The following is a 13,805-nucleotide window of genomic DNA, read 5'->3' as shown; positions in this document are numbered from 1 at the left end:
TAGTGAGATATCTTGCAGAGGGATGCAGCACTCTTAAAATTGCAAAGCTTCTAAAGCGTGATCATCGAACAATCAAGCGTTTCATTCAAAATAGTCAACAGGGTCGCAAGAAGCGTGTGGAAAAACCAAGGCGCAAAATAACTGCCCATGAACTGAGAAAAGTCAAGCGTGCAGCTGCCAAGATGCCACTTGCCACCAGTTTGGCCATATTTCAGAGCTGCAACATCACTGGAGTGCCCCAAAGCACAAGGAGTGCAATACTCAGAGACATGGCCAAGGTAAGAAAGGCTGAAAGACGACCACCACTGAACAAGACACACAAGCTGAAACGTCAAGACTGGGCCAAGAAATATCTCAGGACTGATTTTTCTAAGGTTTTATGGACTGATGAAATGAGAGTGAGTCTTGATGGGCCAGATGGATGGGCCCGTGGCTGGATTGGTAAAGGGCAGAGAGCTCCAGTCCGACTCAGACGCCAGCAAGGTGGAGGTGGAGTACTGGTTTGGGCTGGTATCATCAAAGATAAGCTTGTGGGGCCTTTTCGGGTTGAGGATGGAGTCAAGCTCAACTCCCAGTCCTACTGACAGTTTCTGGAAGACACCTTCTTCAAGCAGTGGTACAGGAAGAAGTCTGCATCCTTCAAGAAAAACATGATTTTCATGCAGGACAATGCTCCATCACACGCGTCCAAGTACTCCACAGCGTGGCTGGCAAGAAAGGGTATAAAAGAAGAAAATCTAATAACATGGCCTCCTTGTTCACCTGATCTGAACCCCATTGAGAACCTGTGGTCCATCATCAAATGTGAGATTTACAAGGAGGGAAAACAGTACACCTCTCTGAACAGTGTCTGGGAGGCTGTGGTTGCTGCTGCACGCAATGTTGATGGTGAACAGATCAAAACACTGACAGAATCCATGGATGGCAGGCTTTTGAGTGTCCTTGCAAAGAAAGGTGGCTATATTGGTCACTGATTTGTTTTTGTTTTGTTTTTGAATGTCAGAAATGTATATTTGTGAATGTTGAGATGTTATATTGGTTTCACTGGTAAAAATAAATAATTGAAATGGGTATATATTTGTTTTTTGTTAAGTTGCCTAATAATTATGCACAGTAATAGTCACCTATCCCCCTAAAATAGCTAAAACTAAAAACAAACTAAAAACTACTTCCAAAAATATTCAGCTTTGATATTAATGAGTTTTTTGGGTTCATTAAGAACATGGTTGTTGTTCAATAATAAAATTAATCCTCAAAAATACAACTTGCCTAATAATTCTGCACTCCCTGTATATCAAACCTCAGATCTGACCCTCATATCAAATCTCAGATCAGACCCCCATATCAAACCTCAGATCTGAACCCTATATCAAACCTCAGATCTGACCCTCATATCAAACCTCAGATCGGACCCGCATATCAGACCCCCATTAGAGCTAAAATAAATAAACTTACCTCTCCTGCTTCACCGCTACTCTGCAGGTCCATCGTTTTCTCATGCAGTCATGCTCCCTGGTCTTTTCTAGCCTGCGCTGTGTTGTGACCTGTCTGCGTGCACTACGTCCTCACGCTGTACGCAGTCAGGACAGCGCAGGCCCTTGAGAAGACCAGGGAGGGTAAGTATAGGCAGCACTTGAAGCGCATCACTCACCACTCCCCATGACTCCTGCATACTAGTTAACGCTTCCATAATGGAAGCGCTCACTAGTATTTGCTTTACAAGACGCACTGCCATTTTCCTGCACTTTTGAGGGGGGGGGGCATCTTAAAAATGAAAAAATAGGTATATATGTTTAAATCACCCCCCTTTCCTTAAAATATACAAATTAATAAATAAATAAACAATAAAAATAACCATAGCCACATCCAAAATCACCATATAGAAAACAGAAAGAAATACCGCATGCAAGGCTGCTCCTCTATTATTAAAAATATAATTTATTAAATACAGAAGCACAAAAACTCAAGAAAATAAAAACATTGTATACAATGAAAACAATGTGCATGGACTGCATATATGTCCGCCACACTACCCTATAAAAACCTGTTTCTAAATGGAAACATACATGGGCTCAGCCGCGATAATGTACAATACATAATAAATAGGACAAAAAAGGCTTTAAAAATTGCAGATACTTATCATAGTATACGAATCGGCGAGCATGGTGTCTAGGGAAAACACGCCCGGGGCGGTATTTCTTTCTCTGTTTTCTATATGGTCGTCTTTCAGTACCGTGGCTGGCACTTGTTTTCCATTGGTGTGCCCCTTATCCCAGTATTCCTACATCCAAAAACACCCTTAGTATTAAAATATATAAATATTATTTCAACATGGCGAACATAAAAAAAATCAAAATGGCCGATTTGGCATTTTTTCGTCACTTCACCACCGCAAAAACATTTAATAAAAATTGATCAAAAAGTCATGCACACTGCAAAATGGTATCAATAAAAACTACAGATCACCCTACAAAAGCTCACACAGCTCAGTAGACATAACTATAAAAGAAAATGTATGTGGTTATATTCTATAACAATGGATAGACACATAGCTGGGGTTCACTGGATGAAAACACTGTTTCTTTTGTTGAACCAAGGCACCATTCCTGAGTTATGATACTAATATGCAAATTAGGCTCTTGGTGCAATCAGGGCTTCACCGTTGCTCTGACTGAAGATAATTTCCACTCCTTTCTGTGGCCAGCCCCTTCTTCTCTGCTTTACCACAGTAAAACAATAATTAGTTAAAGCAAATAAAAAGAAAAACATGAGAAAAGGAAAAGCTGCTGCCCATAGGAGCTTATTACATAAATGGAGTGGGAGCACTATAGTAATAATGCTGCATTAATTCGTACCTGAGTTTTCAAAAAATGTTTGCATAATGGCTTTGCTTTGTACAATCATAAGTGTGAAAGAACAGTTATGTTTGGACTTCTCTAATGTCTCTTTCAGTCTAATTATTCCCCTCTTCAGCTGCACGGCTAGATGCATTTCACTTAGAAGCAGGGGGCATCTCTGTTCTGCCAGCACTGCACTGCTGTGACGTCCTTTCCCTTATTTCCCACTATGTTTGTTTTCAGCTCCAGAGTCACAGAACAGATGAGGGTCAAATCACGCTTACAGACACACAGGACTTTTCTGTGATGTTCAGAAGCAGTGTAGAAGCAGTTCTTTTACCATGCTCAGGATCTCAGCTGGATCTGACACCCCCCCCCCCCCAACTTCCTGCGAGCTTTCTTCTCAGTCTCTGTTTACCAGGGACCGATCTTACCTGACAACAGGCAGTGGACTGCAAACTAGGTGGAAGTGAGACCCCTAGTGGCCATGACTTTACAGCTTTTTTTCAGGTGGATGCAGGCAGTAATTTACCAAATTGTTAGGTACATCATTCTCTATTAAAGGAAATTTTGTGAAAGTACAGTGACTCTTTAAGGTGGATTCACACATCCTGCAAACTCTGATGCGGCCATCATTAGTACTAAGGCAGAACTTGCTTTTATCACTGACACTATTATATCCCATTGTTGGCCACAAAAGAGTAGGTAGCAGAGATGGAGAGCACCTACTGTTATCATGCATAGTGCGGAGACACACAGGACCAACCCTAGGTGCCATGGTACAGGATACTATTAGTGACCATGGCCGTTTCTCTCTGGTATTCGTGGGGGGAGGGGGGCTTTGCTATGAACCAGTCCTTCTACAGCCTTTTTTTACTCAGTTAAATGTAGTATTCTAACAAGATAACGCCCACGCACACATTGCCCACGCTACACAAAGTGCTCTTCAGGGTATCCAGCAGCTCCTTCACCAGATCTATATCCCATGAAGAATGTCTAGGACTGGATGGGGCAATGGATCTCTCTGGCTGAACTACGGGTCCAAGATGGAAGAGCTTGTAGTGACATCCCACAGGAGGTCATCCAGCATCTGTATGACCATTGCCATGTCAGAGGGGCAGCCTGTATCACAGCAAGGAGAGATGCCATCCAGTATTACTGTGACCTACCTCATAAACCCTGCTGCAGAACCCAAAATAAAGGGGGCACCACCGTGGTTGTGTGATCACTGACCAAGCACCACTGGCCGTTTATACTTTGTCCCTCTCAGCTCAATCTCATTAGGTTTTCTAGATGTTCTTTGCTCATTTTCCAGTAGTCTATGATGTTCAGATACAGAAAGATCGGGCATGTTTAATTTTAGAGGTGCCTGGCAGCAGCTTTCCCCTAAAAATACATTCACACATAACCAAATCTGGCCTGTGTATGGGGAGGGGGGGATATTTGGCCAGATTTAGTATATTACGCCTATAAATATGACCAAAAAAATACCCAATTGCAATTGAAAGCATTAACATTTATTATATGAAACACAAAATCACATAGAATTGAAGATTAAGTAAAGAGAGGAACCCAGGCAAGTATATTAAGAATGCAATAATTCAGACATTAAGTAGCCCCGATGAAAGAAATGGTCAGGAGAGATGGCAACAATATAAAATAGTAAGGCTACTTTCACACTTGCAGCAGTGTGATCCGGCGGGCAGTTCCGTCGTCGGAACTGCCCGCCGGATCTGCCGCTAACTGAAAGCATTTGTGAGACGGATCCGGATGCGGATCTGTCTCACAAATGCATTGCAAGGACGGATCCGTCTCTCCGCTTGTCATGCCGGTATTCTGAATGCCGGATCCGGCGCTAATACATTCCTATGGGAAAAATTCGGCATTCAGGCAAGTCTTCAGTTTTTTGGGCCGGAGATAAAACCGTAGCATGCTGCGGTTTTCTCTTTTGCCTGATCAGTCAAAACGACTGAACTGAAGACATCCTGATGCAAACTGAACGGATTACTCTCCATTCAGAATGCATGGGGATAAAACTGATCAGTTCTTTTCCGGTATAGAGCCCCTAGGACGGAACTCAGTGCCGGAAAAGAAAAACGCAAGTGTGAAAGTACTCTTAGAAGGCAAAAGGTCAAGGCACAGTGGCAAGGAAGACAGTGAAAATACATTTCACTAAGGGCTCATGCACACAAACCGGCCAGGCCCGTGCTGCGGAATGGGTACCGACTGTTTGCCCACAGTGTCTGCGGACGCGGATCCGCATCCTACGGTCCATACCATAAAAAATTAGTGCATGCACTACTTTTTTGTGGTGTGGAGCTACGGACAGAAAACCCAAGAAAGAACTATGTATTAATTTATTTTACTTACTTAAAGGGTACTTTCACACTAGCGTTATTCTTTTCCGGCACGGAGTTCCGTCACAGGGAAAAGAACTGATCAGTTTTATCCCCATGCATTCTGAATGGAGAGCAATCCGTTCAGGATGCATCAGGATGTCTTCAGTTCAGTCTTTTTGACTGATCAAGCAAAAGATAAAACCGCAGCATGCTACGGTTTTATCTTTGGCCAAAAAAACGGAAGACTTGCCTGAATGCCGGGTATGCACAGACCGTAACTGCCTGCCGGATTCCTCTGCCGGAAGTGTGAAAGTAGCCTTATATAGCGCTGACATATTCCTCAGCACTTTACAGACATTAGCAGCGTGCTGTCCCCAATGGGGCTCACAATCTACGGTCCCTATCAGTATGTCTTTGGAGTGTGGGAGGAAACCGAAGTACCCGCAGGAAACCCATGGAAACAAGGGGAGAACATACAAACTCCATGCAGATGTTGTTTGTAGAGTTTGTATGTTCTCCCCGTGTTTGCATGTGTTTCCTCCAGGTACTCCGGTTTCCTCCCACACTCCAAAGACATACTGATAGGGACCTTAGATTGTGAGCTCCATTGGGAACAGCCTGATGCTAATGTCTGTAAAGCGCTGCAGAATATAGTAGCGCTATAAAGTGCGGATTCGAACCTGGGGCCCCAGCGCTGCAAGGCACCAGTGCTAACCACTCAGCACCGTGCTGCCCCTTCAATAGTGTTTCCGTGGGCTCCTGATCTGTGCCTCAGTTCCGCACTGCACCATCGTGTAGGGTCCGCATGCGTGATACAGTGTGCACACAGCCGATGCCCGTATACTCTGGACACGCTTTTTGTGGGACACAACACTGGCATGGCTAGGCAACGGTGCATGAGCCCTTATAGGGTGACCAAATGCAACAGATAACAGCAATACAAAATACAGCCATACAGACGAAAATACTAGGACCTCACACCCCTGACACACGTTTCGCTAACATATAGTATATTTTTTATATCAGACCTCCCAAGTGTCCCTCCTTGCCCCATAAGTGTCCCTCTTTTTGAGCTGTATTGACCCAGAAAGGGTTTGCCTGGTTCCTATCTGTATATTAAAGCCCACCTTGTATATCAGGTCATTATTTGATGCAATTTGAATTTTAGAAACTCCTATAGTCAGATCATTTTTGCACTATTTCAGAAGAGAAAAGTATGGCAGTGTAGAAATATGCATGAACAATGGAGCTTTCCTGCAAGTGTCCCTCTCTGAGCGGTCAGAAGGTATGTACATATATTATATATACAGCTATATGCTTTGTGCCCCGGTCCACACCCCTGACTGAATGTCTATAGGGCTGGCAGTGGCGATACTTTCAGAACCGCAGTCAGCACCTGCGACTTCCTATGCCATCCGTTTGCACAACCATCCTCCTAACCGTCCGCACTGGGCGCTGACGTACAAGTGACAGCTCCGCTACACACATCCTAGCAATCCCGCACACGTCAAGTGCTCCAGCCAATCACCTAAGGCCCAAAGAGGCGTGGGCGTGCTCTGAACGCAATGCCAGCGAATGGACGCTCAGCGTGAGAACTGCAATATGTCATGCTGTTGCTCCGCCTTCAAACAGCGTCCGCACGTACAGCAGAGTAGGGACAGAGAGACTTGAAACGCAAATCGTGGAACGCAAGAGGTTGCGGCAACTTCCGTATGTTTCTTCCCTTTTCCAAGCTGTCCAGGTAATAGGCGCTTGGCAGTTTTAACAGTGGTCTTTACATTAGCGCCGCGCTGCTTACAGAAAGTACCAAATGTGTGTGTGTGAGAGGGGTGTGCTAACAACTGCGTGTGTTACTGGGGCCGCGCCATTACTGGGTAGAGGCTCACAGAAATGACAGTAGGACCTCGTAGCAATACCGCGCAGGTCAGGATAGGTCGCACGCAGAGCGGGTCCTCGTTCTTAACCCTAACGCAAGGGGCTATTGGGGTCTATGGGGTTATCTACACGAACACGACGGCTCCTCCCCTGCACTATGACAATGGCGGCGTCCATCCCACGGATCGCACCATCTGCGGCACCTCCCAGCGGGGGCTTCCAGCTGCTGCGCTAGCGTGCCGGCTGAGGTAGGGGACGAGTGACGGTGGGGTGTGGCGTACTGGTATGTGTGCTCCTCAGCATCCCCCTGGGTGTGCGCCTGCGCCGGCTGTACAGTGATGCCCCTGTTTTTGTGTCCCCCCCGCAGCTGTCACTTGTGAGCCTCCTGGCACTTCCCTGTTTAGAAAGTTGTATTGGAGAGTCCGGTGTTCCCAGAGCGGCCCGAGCCGGGGACATACAGAGGGAGGCCCAGCCTGTCCTATAGGATGAGTGGCGAAGAGGAGCCGAAAGCCAAGTATCCGCTGCATGTACTGGTCTGGAATAATGACTTCCGTGCCCTGGAGAAGGAGCTGGCCGGAAGGGTAAGAGCACCCTGTCAGAGCTGTCTATTGTCCTCCGTTATCTCTGTGTAGGAAGCTGAGCCCATCCCCCGCTCCGGGAGGTAGTAATATGGCCTCTTTCAGAGTGGCTGTGTGATAGATCCGTGTTTGGCCCGTGTGTCCTCTGTATTCCAGGGACACTGCTAGGCTGAAAACGAATTTCCACAGCATCTCCTAGCAGTGGTCCATGAAACCCATTGACCCAATACGGATGGCACGTGTTGGTTCCATGGCTGTCATGGAACCCAGAGACTATAATGTGCGTGAGGGATCCGTAATCGCAGACCCACGATCTATGGAATACAGACATTAAAGTTAATGGCTATGTGAGTGGTCCGTGGAGACCAGGGACAGCACACGTGATACGTCATTTACTGACACGTGAGCGAGGCTTTTTCACACTCCATAGCTTAGCATGACTGAATGTATCATATAGTCTATTGAAGGTATCTAACATTGGGGGCATATCCTAGCGAATATTGCCCCAATGTCTGAATGGGCTAACCCCTTTAAAGGGGTTATTCGAGACTAAAAGATGCCCCTCACACTGAATATACTTACCCCACTCCCTGCGCCGCTCCTGATCTCCGCACACGGATGAAAACATCTGGTGTCGGAGGAGCCTCCCTAGCATCGCGGGTGACGGTAGGGAGGCTCGTCCCCAAACCGCCTGCCATTGGCTGCTCCCCCAGACACCGGATGTTTTCATCCGCGTGCGGAGATCAGGAGCGGCGCAGGGAGTGGGGTAAGTATAGTCAGTGTGAGGGGCCCGGGCATATGGGGTTGGCCCTTTCAGACAATGGCGCCATATTCGCTAGGATATGCCCCAAATGTTAGATACCTCTGGGACCCGCGCCTATCTCTACAACGGGGCACCCAAAGTGAACAAGGACGCAAGCATGGCTACCCTCCATTCCGGGACCACCATAGATGTGAATGGAGAGCATATCGCACATGCATGGTGCCCTCTCCTTCACTTTGGGGGCCCCATTGTACAGATAGGTGCGGGTCCCAAAGGTGACATATCCTAGCAATGTGCCACCAGCGTTTGAGATGGTCCAACCCCTTTAATCATATGTAGCTATATGTTTCCTGATTCTTTTTATACCCCAGCATCACTAATAGACAAGTTCCAGTCTGCAAATAAATTTTTTAAAAGAAGATGCGCAAAATACAGCTTCCTTCCATTTGCATTCCGAATTTTTCTCACTCCCATCCACAGAATTCACGATTCTCATCTACAATATGAACCATAATAAGACATGTTCTATAATGCAGAAAGTACAGATGTGTGCAAGGTTGCATATAAATGAATGGGTCAATGTGCTTCCCAGGAAGCATCAGAAAACAATGAGAAAGAAATCTGCATTCATTAGGTCATGTTCACGCTGTTCCATCGTATGAACAGCAAAGACGGATCTGTCGCATGACGCCAACATGACTGTAATGGCTCTGGCAAATGTGAACGAGGCCTTACATGGTGCGTGAGCCCTGTTTTATATTGTGGGGGAGGGGAGGCGAAATCAACCAGTTTGATGGTTATGACAATGAATGGAAGTGTTTTTACGTTACAGTCCGCACCAAGATGGGGCCTGTGATTACCACATGACCCGGGTATGTTGCCACAGTGCCCGATATTGTTCTAGATTCCCCCCACGTTATGATGTCATAATATGCCTGACGTGCAGTACACATATGTGATTGTCTGAGCCCTTGGAGGGTCCTGATGTTTGCTGTATACTGGTATGTGCTAACCATGGTACTGAAACCCCATTTCACCCTTTGTGATGTCTACAAATATATTTTTCTTTTTTTTTTCCATTGGGTGCTTAAACATATTTTTTAAGCTTATAAAAAACATCATGACATTCGTGTGGTTTTACAAGTGTATTATTATTATTTATTTATTTAATTAGTCACACATTTTACGTTAGGATTTTTTTTCTATAGCAAAGTCTATGGAAAAACACCAGAAAAAATTCCACACCCAGACCATGCCACTTGAAAAAAAATTCACTAGACAAAAAACACCAGAAACTGCGACTACAAGGTGGCGAAAATTGGTGCAGTTTAGCACTTTTTGTGTTTTTGCACTCTTTTCGGACATTCTCGTCAAAGGGAGCCAAGTTTAGTGGAAAGGTGTGGAGCTTTGGGAGAAAGAGGACAGCGTCTAAAAGATGCCATTTTGCACCAAAATTGCGCCACTATTCAGGCGTAAAAATCTCTCAAATTAAGCCGACCAATAGTTGGTAGAGAGCTGGACAAAAGTGCCCATCCCTGAACCAGATTTATCATCCAGCCTGAGGCCCCTGTGATGAAGAGGACGCAGGTCGAGACAGTCTGTCTATGCATACACTACCTCAGAAAATTATGGAAACTATAGTAAGGGCCTAAGTAGCAACACTGAAACCAATAGCCCAAATAGAATACACACAGTATAATAAAAAAAATGTTGATATATTTTATATTGAAACATTATTATCTTGATTTAACGTTGACAGCATGAGAAACTATTTTCTATATTAGATCCTATCTATGTGATCTCCCATACGAGGTGTGTCCTGGGTTTGCACCTGCACTGTCTCTGCACTGCAGGGGTCTGGTGGGGGACTGTTCCAACTGATCCCCGTACTCTTTTTCACCTTTAATTAAAAAAAAATATATATTTTTTTTTTTTAAAGGGTCAAAATAAATGCCCTCTAAATATTGATGGATCAACTGTAAACCTGAATCACATATATGCAGAGTAATACATATAGGTCCCAAAAGGGGATAGCAGTCACTGTAATATAAACTCCATCAAAACAAATATTACATCCATCATATGAAACATGGTTCACATAAAAAAAACAAGTAGGGCAAAATACATGTGTGCGCCTGAAGCCGCTACTACCTAGACGAGTGTTTCGCCAACCCACGGGCTTTGTCAGGAGGCAAGGATAAAGTGAAGAAAAGAGGGTGTATATATACTACATAAGCACCTGAGATTAATACAGGTCGCATCTCTAGCATGATTAGGACGCCATCATCCTCACAGTGCGCCATAGCGTCCACACGTGATCGGCGCTGGGGCGTGCCTACCCACACAGAACACGCATCCAGGAAATGGATGACGCGTAGTGCCAGGCTCTGCCCCCATCTGTCACCATGGAGACGATACAAACGGAGCACCGTGTGATGCGCCCTCCCCCCTTCCCAGCGCATGCGTGGGATGCATCCAACCTTCGAATTGAAAAATTGGCCAGGTAATACCATGAGAAAAGGACTAAAGATGGTTTTAGCCTCATATCTATTAGGCCATCAAACAAATACAATACAAATCAATAATTCAAAGCATAAAATTAAAATTAATAAACAGTAATAATACATAATTTATACAGTATGATTCCAACAACAAAAAATACACCAATTATGAGTGATAACCAAAAAGTGCAAGGAACAAATACGTCCAAGTGACATGATCAGACAAAAGAGAACAATATATAAAAAAATGTATTCTATTTGGGCTATTGGTTTTGATCTGGTGCAGGAGTGTTTAAGTTTACACCATCTACAGAATTAGTAAATCTGGGCCAGAGTTTGTAGGGTGTTTTATAATATTCCCCCCAAAAAAAAAAAAAAAAAAAAAAAAGCAGACAAAAAAGGGACTTTTGAGGAAAAATAATCTTAAAAACTTCAGGAAAGAGTTATCAAAACCAGTGCAGAGAAACCATAGCATGTCCGTACCAGTTTTGTGCCCCGCAAACACTGGCCGTGTGCACATCGGAGATCTAGTGCGGAACAGAGGCTCGGATTGGAAGCCCACGGAAGCACCGCCTTGACGTTTGGCAGACGGGCCCAAATAATTTTGTACAAAATGTATTTGCTAAGAATCTCATATTTACCAAATAAGCGTAGCATTAGCACCAGAATATTTTCTATAACTATGGCATTATTGTACTTTTTGTTTGCAGAGTGCTGTTGCATTGTATTCTTTTCTTCTTATCCTAGCAGTACGCCATTAATGTTGATTCTGAGACAATAACCCCTCTTAGCCCTTTAGATACCCAAATAGGAATCCTGACGCTGGGTTCACACCAGAGCGTACTGAACGTATGCACGATTGTACGGGCGTTTACAATCGCGCATACAGGGACAAGCGAACGCCCAGTGTCGCACGTTCCCGGAAGTCTATGTACGGGAACGCGCGACACTACGCCCCAAAGAAGCTCCTGAACTTCTTGGGGCGTCGGGCGTTTTACAGCGCGATCGTACGCGCTGTAAAACGCCCAGGTGAGAACCATGCCGTTAGGGAAGCATTGGTTTCTCCTTGTTGAGCGTTTTACAGCGCGTGGGAACGCGCTGTAAAACGCTCAGGTCTGAACCGGCTGTAAGTTATTAGGGTGGATGTGGCTACAGACATGTGTGCACCTAGATTGTGGCATACTTTGTGCCCTAATGTGGTGCAGTAGAAAAATGATGTGCGCCCTGCCCAACAAAAGGATGTGGGTTTGTGGGAAAGGGGCATGGTGTAATATGCAACATTTAGCCCAGCTGCACAATTGCACCACAATTCTGGCGTAAAAATCAGTGTCAAAGTAAGCCGACCAATAGTTGGTATAGAGTTGGACAAATGTTTCTAGCCCTACACTAATTTTATCATCCAGCCCGAGCCCCTGTGATCCACTCGGTGTATGTCTAGACAGCCTGGCTAAGTTTACGCCATCTGTTGTCACTTGCCCTGGAGAACTAGGCAGGTCCAGGCATTAGGGCGGCTTCACAAGTCTGCGACTGAAAATCAGTTCTATTCACATGAATGGGACTTGCAGAAATCCATGTATTTGCCGGCAAAGCAACTCCATTCAGATGAAAGGAACAGATTTCCAGTTGCAGATATTTCTGCAACATAATCTGCGGTGTGTGAAGTCATCCTTATACAGACAGTCCTTTGATTTCAATGGGTAATACTTATTTACCGCTGTTGGTTTCTAATTCACGACATCGGTGCAAACGAATGCGATGGTGGCTGGCTGTCAACGGTAGGGCATATAATGGGCGCCATAACGCCAAATTTCCCATTGCTTAATGCCTGGAAATGGTTCAGGCAGAGACAGAGCTGGCACCAACTGCACCTGGATGGTGGACGGTGAAACTGTGGGAGCTGCTTGTGCAAATCAAAGCTCCTTTCTACTGGTGGTCTGTCTGGGCCGTCTGTGTGCGTGCCCTCACGTAACCACTGCGCCAAACACCTCCCAACAGCCTAGATGGCGGGCAGTTCCTCAAAACAACCATTCTGATTGTCTCAGTCCAATGATGCACCCCTTCTCAAGGTCTGTCAACTGGTTAAAATGTCTTCAGGTGCTTTGTAGAGACATATCTAACAATCGATACCTCAGCCTCTGAGAGCCTTTTTATAGGGCAAGCGTTTTTATACCCTCTTGTGGTAAACCCCAGTTGGGGGAGGTTTATCAAAACTGGTGTAAAGGAAAACTGACCTAGTTGCCCATAGCAACCAATCAGATTCCACCTTTCATTTTTCACAGCTCCTTTTGGATAATGAAAGGTGGAATCAGATTGGTTTGATAAATCGCCCCCGGTGTCTAATCAGGCCACCCTTGTAACCATTTACCTATCTGCCTGAGACATAACTGCAAGAATGAACAACCAATGTGCACAAAGGCTTTGCAACTGTAGGCAAACGAAATCTGTCCATAACTGACCTGGTCCAAATCCACATACTGTATATATTTACCCACAAGGTCAGGCGAATCTTGTTTACTCGGATCCTGTTGTGTGCTTACGGCACCAGAATACAACCAACGAAATAGTTCAAGTGTGGCCATCAGTGGGTGGCTATTAAATGGGTTGTCTAGGTTCAGAGCTGAACCCGGACATATCCCCATTTTCACCCAGGCAGCCCCCCTGATATGAGCCCCCCCCAATGAATCTTGCAGGGCAAAGGCTTTCATTTTTTATTTTTTTGGGGGGGGGGGGGGGGGTTCGGTGACGTATCGGGCTGTCCATGGGGTGAGCTAAGTAGAGGCTTCCGCCTAGCAATGTTCCCGGTGATGTCACTGGCACTGATGAGCGGGTTTTATCGCTGCCCTGTAAAACGGCTAGGGCAGCGCTAAAGCCTGCTCCTCAGTGCAGGTGACGTCACCGGGAACACTGCTAGG

At 45.4% G+C, this 13,805-nt stretch overlaps 1 protein-coding gene across 3 annotated transcripts in view; it reads left to right on the top strand.

Moving 5' to 3' along the window:
• The first annotated feature begins 6,625 nt into the window (after positions 1-6,625).
• The window catches only part of ANKRD13A (ankyrin repeat domain 13A), a 45,467-nt gene continuing 38,287 nt past the window's right edge, over positions 6,626-13,805 (top strand). Inside the window, exons 1-2 of one of the 3 annotated variants that reach the window (XM_040416574.1) lie at positions 6,626-6,917; positions 7,419-7,632. In XM_040416574.1, coding sequence (XP_040272508.1) covers positions 7,537-7,632 — 96 coding nt within the window. In that variant the 5' untranslated portion in view covers positions 6,626-6,917; positions 7,419-7,536. Of the gene's footprint in view, positions 6,918-7,059; positions 7,335-7,418; positions 7,633-13,805 lie in introns of those variants that run through there. The other 2 variants (XM_040416575.1, XM_040416576.1) reach the window with 2 other exon arrangements.

Source organism: Bufo bufo, chromosome 2 (genome assembly GCF_905171765.1).
Source record: "Bufo bufo chromosome 2, aBufBuf1.1, whole genome shotgun sequence".
Lineage (NCBI taxonomy): Eukaryota > Metazoa > Chordata > Amphibia > Anura > Bufonidae > Bufo > Bufo bufo.
The sequence above is the reverse complement of the archived record's forward strand: the minus strand, read 5'-3'. Positions and strand labels throughout refer to the sequence as shown.